Source organism: Arachis duranensis, chromosome 4, assembly GCF_000817695.3.
Source record: "Arachis duranensis cultivar V14167 chromosome 4, aradu.V14167.gnm2.J7QH, whole genome shotgun sequence".
In the NCBI taxonomy this organism is placed as follows: Eukaryota; Viridiplantae; Streptophyta; class Magnoliopsida; order Fabales; family Fabaceae; genus Arachis; species Arachis duranensis.
In genome coordinates this window covers 77,817,419-77,826,696 of record NC_029775.3, presented here as the reverse complement: position 1 = coordinate 77,826,696, position 9,278 = coordinate 77,817,419, and the positions used below count along the sequence as shown (strand labels likewise).

The following is a 9,278-nucleotide window of genomic DNA, read 5'->3' as shown; positions in this document are numbered from 1 at the left end:
TTAATTATTTTGTTTATCTAAATTTTAGAATTTAAATTATACATAAATGTAAGATTTAACTTTAAATCTTAAATTATACATTTTAAATTCTAAAATTGATTGATATTGACCATGCTGCGTAACTTATAAACCATACTACATAACTTATAAAAATATATTGCATTATTTAAAAAAATAAAAAATAAATTAGATCATAATATCGGACATGATTATATGAGATCTATACACTTTATTATACTTAATCTTATGCTTAAGTCATAAGAATGAGATAGTAAGATATTACGACCTCTAAAAGTAGGAATATATATATATATATATATATAAGGGCTAGAGGCCCAAAACACAGAAGAAACTAACAAAGTCCACATTAAAGTATCTAATTCACTACTAATAAGGTTTTTTTTCTTTATTTTTGTGTTGATATTTTTAACTAAACAAAATAAAAAATTAAAACACGATTCAGTTCTATTAATAAATAATGACATGTTTATGAGTGTAAATAAAAGAAAAAAAATTAGACCATTTATCATATTTTTTGACAAAAAAATGATCTATCGTTTTCTCTCGTCGTTGAAAATGGAGTTGTTACCAATGCCCAAAATTTAAAAAATGATAGTATCTAAAAATACTTACATTGCATTAATTTTTTTCCACATTAATAAATAATTATTTATATCTTTTATTTTTAATTAAAATAATCATTTTATTCTGCAATAAAAAATTTGAAGTCTAAAGTTACTGTTATTAATTAAATTTTAATATTAGTCAAGTGAAATTTAAAATTATTAATTATAAAAAAGAAAAGTATAAGTAGACAATGAAAATATTAAATAATGTGAATAATAGATATATCGGATGTTCAATTTACTAGATGTGCAGATAATTATTCTAATATTAAAATTTAAGTAGATCATTTTTTTGTCAAGAAATATGATAAATGGTCTAATTTTTTTTTTATTTACATTCATAAACATGTCATTATTTATTAATAGAACTGAAACGTGCTTTAATTTTTCATTTTGTTTGGTTAAAAATATCATTTTGTAAAGTCCATAGCCACCATAGGCACCAAAACTTGTGGCCACCATAGACTACACCTATATATATATATATATATATATATAGTGAAAGAGATATTTAACGACGAGTCTTGAAAATGGATAAAACAAAATCGCAAAATAAAAAGCACAATACTCAGAAAAGGAATTACTTGCGTGTTAGGAAACCTAGACGTTTCAAATATGAATAAGCGCGAGAGTAAAACGAAGCCAAGAGTACAGTGCAACTAGCTCCTGACTCAGCCTGCGAAGCCAAGGCAGGCCGGAGAATATTTACATATATATACATAAGTATCCCGAATACGGTAAATACAGAAACAAGTCCCTAACTTCCTGTAACCTCTATGAGGAACAAAGTAATCAAGTTTCTTGGAGAGCAAGCTAGTACATATATACATACATTTACAAACTAAAAACCAAAATAACCCGGGAATTGCTCTGCTTCAAGGATCCAGACGCCTAGCGGGAAGCCTCTCCACCTGCATCTGAAAACAATAACACAAAATGGAGTGAGAACCAGGGGTTCTCAGCATGGTAATGGTGTCACACATATAATAAATAAGGTCCTGAGAATATTAAAGACAATCCTAGAACTCTGTTATGTAATTATAAGACTTAATCTCTAAGCAGAAGCCATAAAAGGGGTAGGTTACCTAAAGAATTCTAACCTTACGTACTTTAAACCTAACATTAACTCCAAACCAATCCACCCTTTCTTCGCTCCTCCATCACCAATTAATTTACACAGACAAATAAGCAAACAAAGCAAGCACAAGTAACTTACAAGTAATACAGATAACAAATACAACAAATAGCAAGTTATAATCACGTAGGCATTTCCAAATAGTTCACAAACAAGCAATTCAAATAATGTGCGCATGATGCATACCTGTCCTATGGCTGTTGATATCAATTGTCGGTTACGTAGCCATCCCGACATGTTCTCAAGTTCAAAAGTACACCATGGGGAGAATCCCCAAGCTAACATGGGAAGAGAACGCCCCCAAGTTCAATAATATCCATGGGACGAATCCCAAGTTAACATAGGGAGAAGAGACAACAACCCAAGCTGACATGGGAAAGGCAATACCCCAAGCAAAATAATAACCACAGGAAAATTCCGGCTGACACGGGGACAACGTCCCAAGCTCAAGTTATTCAATCATATCTTACAATTTATCATTTTTGTTATCAATACTAATTCATGTCTCATCTCATCATTCTCACTTTCACTTAACTCATTGATCATACATTTTAATATTCTTGATGGATTAACATTATCAATTCTCAGCTTCTTACATTATTCTCTTACTTGCTTCATCCATCTTATAATGCAGAAAATCAATCATTTAAGCATCAACATCATAGATCATTCACATATACGCCTTCTTATATAATTCATCATTCTTATCTCTTCACCCCAAGTTACCTTAAACTCCCATCTTTCACTAAGTACTAAGATTACCAATAAGATCTAAGATTAACAGGGTAAAAATAGGGGGTTTAAGGGTTCAAAATTAAGTTTAAATCTAAAAATTCAGGTGCTGGAAAATAGGGTGTGTACGTACACACACCTGTGCATGCGCACAGCTCAAAAAAATATCAGGACGTGTGCGTGCGCACAAATGCGTGTGCATGCACACATCACTTGGTGTGCATATGCTTCACCTGTGCTAGCGCCACCAATAGAAGGCCTATTCTGGTGTGTGCGTGCGCACAAGGGTGTGCGTGCGCACAAGGGTGTGCGTACGCACACTTTATGAAAAGCACCAGGTGTGCGTGCGCACAAGGCGTGCGTAAGCACAAGTAAACTTTTTGCTTCGGTTGGGTGCATGCGCACAGCTGTGTGCGTGGGCACACATCAGAAAAATTTGATTCTGCTACAATATTCAAAATTTCAGTTTTCTGCACTAGTTTTTCGACGTCCATAACTTCTTCTACAAAATTCAGTTTTTCGCAAACCTTATATCATTTTCAAGCCTTTGAAACCTTTTTTAATTTGAAACAAATCTCATTTCCATCCAAAATTTGAGGAGTAAGTTATGGACTCCCAAAATTCATCAAAATCACTTTTTACCAAATAACACCAAACCCCATTTTTACCAAAAGTCACCTTCCCTTTTCAAAATACATTCCCATTTAACTCAATCATATTATAACCATCAATACAACCTACCCTTCACTGTAACACAATAATTCTTGCAACCCTTGCATATCCTTAACTCAACAACACCTCGTTTCAATCCAACTTTACAAATTTTACTCATAAACTCACAAACTAACATTTTATTTCATATCCACATATTATCATCATCATAAAATACTTCAACCATCACCACAACATTAATCAAGATAAGCATACCAACAAATCCACATAAACACTACACAATCTCAACCATATCATTACATTGCCATAATTATAAATCCTTCATCCATTTTCATTATACATACATACATACATACATACATACAGACATTTTCATTCAATCCACATTCAACTTACCATTGTTAGTTCTCATAACACATACTCATTAAATCCAACACAAACCTAACCATCAATTTACCATCAATATCACAAGACTAGTCATTTAAGGCATAAAACCATTTCAACTTATCATATAGTTCTCTAACCTAAGATTTCACAAAACCTAATATGTTAAATGTGTGAAACCTAAATCATACCTTAACCGATCACTTTATTTTGTCCAAGACAGCCTCACAAGTCACCACAGCCCCTCAAGCTTTGAGAAACCAACCAAAATTTTAGCTCCAATTACCACCAAGCCTCCAACATATACACTTATATACCTAATTTCACATATATCACCATACATACTCAAAATTCACATTTAGCATACTAGAACCAAGATTGGCTAGGGTTTATGAACCTTACCTTGTATGTGCATCAATCGAACCAAAGCCCACTCATTCCTTAACTCAATTTGATCATATAACATCAATTTATTCAAAATCTTAACACCCAAAAATCTTAATATTCTCCGAATTGAAAAAGAGAGAATAGAAGTTGGAATTTTGATTTTCTCACCTTGAAAGGTACTGGACTTTGTAGAGCTCATCACTGCGGTTGCTTGGCCACAAACGGTGCGGCGATCGGAGCTCCGGATCAAAAGTTACGTGAATTTGAATTAAAAGTTACGTAGATTTAAAGTTGAAGTGAGGGTTAGATTTTTGCTTTTGGTTCTTCTCCCTCCATAGAATGTTTCTAGCGTACATGATTGAGAAGGGAAATAGGAAGCTGTGTCTTTTTAATGGGTTTGGTTGGGCCTTTGGCCCATTTTAGGTTCAGTTCGGTCTATTCGATCTAGTTTTGGGCCAAATTTTATGAAATTGGTGTCGAAATTCTCGTTTTAATGAGTTCTATCCTAATTTAATATCAGTTTTACATTTTTTATTTTTTTAATTAAAAATTTAATTTATTGACTAATTTTACTGAATTTACAAGATCTAACAGAAAAGTTGGTCCAATATGTTAGGTCAAATACTCCTTGATTACTAAGAAAAGTTGGTCCAATATGTTAGGTCAAATACTCCTTGATTACTAAATTAATAATACTACTAATTATACATCTTTAAGGAGACAAAAATCTTAAATTTACAGTGTGTCATTGACAATTTGACATGACTGATGTCATGGAGAAAACAAAAAAATAGAACTATATACACTACAAGAAAATAGAGTTATTTTGACATTTTATTTTTTAACACCATAATTAAATGTCAAAATTAATATATATTTTTGACAAATATCACAAATGTCAAATTTTCTATATTTTCTTGACAAAAAATTTGACCGTAGAAAATTACTCCTCAATTTTGACACTAATTTGTTTTCAATTTACTCTACTATTTTTTTTTCTTCTTTGAGCTCTGTTAATTTTGACACACACTGCTCTCAGTTTAAGATTATACTACTCATTCTTTATCTTCAAAATCTCAATTTATTCTTTAGTTTCAAGATCACATCTCATTCTTTGTTAAAATTTTTTGTTGAGAATATTTTATAGTCAATAAGTGTCAAAATAAATAGTATTTTTGACAATTAATAAGTATCACAGAAAATATATTCTCAAAATTTTCTAACAAATTATTTTTGACAGCCAATATTTATTAAAATAAGATTTAAATTTTTTTCACAATCGCTTATATGTTAAAAATACTATTTTTGACAAAACTTTTATTAACATATTTTCATAGTTAAAATAGTGTCAAATTTTATTTTTTTTACAAATTTTAATTTTCTTTATTATAACCCTAAAAATTAATCTATATTGTTGTAGTGATATTACTAAGAAAATTATAACAGGTTACTTCTGTCCGCACATGTAAATAATTTATGGATCTACACCATAAACGTTTCCTAAAGGGAGAATATTACTCCTAAGTCCTAACATTTCTGCTTATTAATTACATCAGATTATCTCTCCTATGTTTTAGTTAAGTTATTATTTATTATTTATTATTATTATTAATTATTATTATTTTGTAATTTTGAAAATATCTTAATATCATAAGATCGATTCATATAGGAAAAGAAATTAACTTTCTAAAATATATTCTCAGGGTTGATATTGGCTGGGACTATCATGGTAGCAGGAGCTTTGTTCACTGTAATGGGCTATTACTTTCAGAGGAAAAGGATCAAAAGAGAGATCCAAAAAAGAATAACAAGCAAGGCACACTTCGTACTCAACTCAGACAACAATGGTAGATCTGCAAAAGTTTTCACCATAAAGGAAATCACAAAAGCAACCAACAACTTCTCGAAATCCAACCTCCTCGGCGCCGGCGGCTTCGGCGAGGTATTCAAAGGTGTTCTGAACGACGGAACCGTCACAGCCATCAAGAGAGCAAAGCATGGCAACATAAGAGGCATTGATCAAATCCTCAATGAGGTTAAGATCCTTTGCCAGGTCAACCATAGAAGCTTAGTGAGGCTTTTGGGTTGTTGTGTTGAGCTTCCAAATGAGCCTCTTCTTATATATGAGTACGTCCCTCTCAATCTGTCATGCTAAAATACTTCTTTTTCATTTTATTTTCTTTAAACTCCATAAATTTTCGATTAACATTTTCTTTAATTATTAGATTTAAGAATCATATTCAATACTTATATTATAGGTATGTCTCCAATGGCACCCTCTTTGACCACCTTCACAACAGGAACTCCAGCAAATGGATCCGTCTTGGGTGGCATTCAAGGCTAAGAATCGCACACCAAACAGCTGAAGGACTTGCGTATCTTCACGATGCAGCCATACCCAAAATCTACCATAGAGATATCAAGTCAAGCAACATTCTCTTGGACGAAAAACTCGACGCAAAGGTCTCAGATTTCGGGCTTTCGAGGTTAGCGGCCAGCGAAGCGACCCACGTGACAACCTGCGCTCAAGGGACACTGGGCTACCTTGACCCAGACTACTACGTGAACTTTCAGCTCACAGAGAAAAGTGATGTGTATAGCTTCGGTGTTGTTCTGTTAGAGCTACTGTGTTCTAAGAAGGCTATTGATTTCAATAGAGAAGAGGGGGATGTGAATTTGGTTGTTATGGTGAAGAAGGCCTTGAAGGAAGGGATGTTAATGGATAAAGTGGTTGATCCAATGCTGAAAATTGGAGCTAGTAAGTTGGAGTTGGAGAGTATGAGGGCTTTTGGGTCTCTTGCTGTTGGGTGCTTGGATGATAGAAGGGACAATAGGCCCTCAATGAAAGATGTTGCTAACGAGATTGAGTGCATTATTGGTATTTTTGCTGATGCTAAGGCTATGGGGTATTAATTAATTAAAGGTTTAGTTGTGAAAGAAAAAGTAAAAGAGTAATGCTAAATAACAGCCAGTCAATTTTAGCTAATGCTAAAAACAAATTGCTAAACAAATCCAGTATGAATTTCACTAAAAAAAATATTGAAAAACTCATTGTGCCTCATTTGGTTGAGGCTTCTTATCATTGTTCCTACTAGTTAACTATTTCTCTATTTAAAAATAATATATATAAATTTTAGAGTTCACCTATCATACTTGTTCTCTATTACATGAAGAAACATTTGGTAATTACTATTTACAACAAAGAAAAATTGAAGTATTTTGCAATCTTTCTTTTGAATGCTCACCTTTTCTTTTAAAGAATTTTTTTTTTCATATTATTCTTCTATTTTATTTATTTTTTTATTTTTAACAAAAAATGTGAGCATCTCAATTATAGCGTCAACAGAAATTAAAAAGACGAAATTAAAAAGATAAACGAAAAAAAGGTACTAAAAGCAAAATTAACTTGCAGAAATTAAAGTAATAGGAAATTAAAGAAAAGATGAAGAAGGAAAGATAAATATAAAGAAAAAGAATATATAAAAGCAAAGGAATTTTATTAAGAAACATTGGAAAAGTAAATTATAAGTGCTTGAATTTAGAGGACTTACTTAAAATCTTCAATTTTTACTTTGTGATGCCAAAGATGTTGAGAACTTTTTAAGTTTTTAAGTATCTTTCAAAAGAACTGAGCTCTCTATAATGTAACCTACGATTCTATTTATAGACTTTTCTATGTCGACTGACAGTTATACGCTACAAGAAAAAAGGTATATCACCATATTTTTTTTCTTGCCACATTTCAAAAGCGTGGCCCAAAGGAATCAACAGTCACACTTTTATGAAGGTGGCAATTGAATAGAGATTTGGCCATATTTTAGATGTCACGCTTACCAAAGCATAGCCATAAAGAGAAATAGGTACGCTTCTAAAGCATGTCCAGTTTTTTTTGTTAAAGGCATGTTTTTGAAGTGTGCCCATTTCCTCTAACTATTTGGGTACAAAAAAGCGTGGCAAAAACAATGTTTTTTGTTACTTGCTTAAACTTTTTTTTGTTTTATTAAAAACAACGCCATTTCATCAGGGTTGTACAAAACTAAAAAATCAAAAGCCTGGCATGGTCCTCAACATTCTCTTCCTTCCTCTCATCACTCTCTCATTGAACTACTGAAGGTCTAAAGCTTGGAGCTCTCTCATCTCATATCTCTCGTTGGGTCTCTTGCACTCAAGCTCTCTGGTCTACGGTCTCTCTTACTATCTCGATCTCGCACTTGGTCGTCATTGTCGCTTTTTGTGTTGTCACCATCTCGCATCTAGTCGCGCTCCTTCCCCGCGATCGTCATCGTTAGCAGCAAAAGTAGCTGGTCACAGCTCTAGTCATTGTTGTCGCTTTCTATCACGTCACCATCTCGCATTCAATGCGCACCTTCCCTGTGTTCGTCATCGCCGACAGCAGAAGCAGCAGGTCCTAGTGCTAGTCGCCGTTGTCATCTTCTTGCTTCGAGACTCGTTGTCAGCTTAATTCGTGCAACTAGAATCTAGTACACGATTTGGTGAGTTCTAACAAATTCTCCTATTCCTTCTGTTTCAATCTTGTTGCTGAAATTTATCACTGTACTTTGATTTTATTTTTGAAAGTTGAATTTATTGTTGAAAGTTAAATTTATTTTTGAAAGTTGAATGTGTTGTTAAAATTTCTCACTAATTATCATCACTAAACCTTGTATTTGTTGTTGTTAATATGAAATAATCACTTAGTTAAATTTTTTTGTTATTGAAAATTATCATAGTTTAATTTTTTTGTTGAAGATTATCGTCTTTATATGAAGATAATTTTATGTGACTATCATATTAGTGGTTAGTAATAAAAATATTTATTCATATGATTAGTTTTTTGTTATAGAGTTAATTTTATTTCAGCCTATTATTGACTAAGACTAAGTTTATTTCAACCTTTTGATAGTTCTTTATCCGCGGTTGCTGCTACTACCACCTTTTGTATTTTGCCTCTGCTGCGATGCTGCTGTGGTACTGATATGCTATTGGTCTGCATAATAGTTCTCATTAAGCTATTACAGTAGTGCTGCTCTACTGTTGATGAGTCATTTTCTATAAGTACTATAGAGGTAGCGAGGGAGGTTGCTTGAAACTTTTATGTTTAAAATTATTTTTAAAGTTGGTGCCCTTGATTTTGATGCATGCGCATCTTTAGTATTTTTTCTTCTTAATTTCAAGTGATTTTTTAAGAATTTCTGTTAAATAATCAATGAATTTAAGGTTAGAATGAATATTACTTTGATTAGTTAAATTTCATTTATTGCAGGAAGTTTTAGAAGGAAAATAAAAAGAAACAGAACATAAAAAAGGATGGAGAGCGACAAACAGAAAGCGCTCTGTGAAGG

At 32.4% G+C, this 9,278-nt stretch overlaps 1 protein-coding gene across 1 annotated transcript in view; it reads left to right on the top strand.

Annotated features, from left to right (window-relative positions):
* Nucleotides 1-6,849, top strand: part of LOC107484566 (wall-associated receptor kinase-like 20) — a 14,465-nt gene extending 7,616 nt beyond the window's left edge. Inside the window, exons 3-4 of the mRNA XM_021140506.2 lie at nucleotides 5,640-6,063; nucleotides 6,195-6,849. Coding sequence (XP_020996165.2) covers nucleotides 5,640-6,063; nucleotides 6,195-6,849 — 1,079 coding nt within the window. The remainder of the gene's footprint in view (nucleotides 1-5,639; nucleotides 6,064-6,194) is intronic.
* The last annotated feature ends 2,429 nt before the right edge of the window (nucleotides 6,850-9,278 follow it).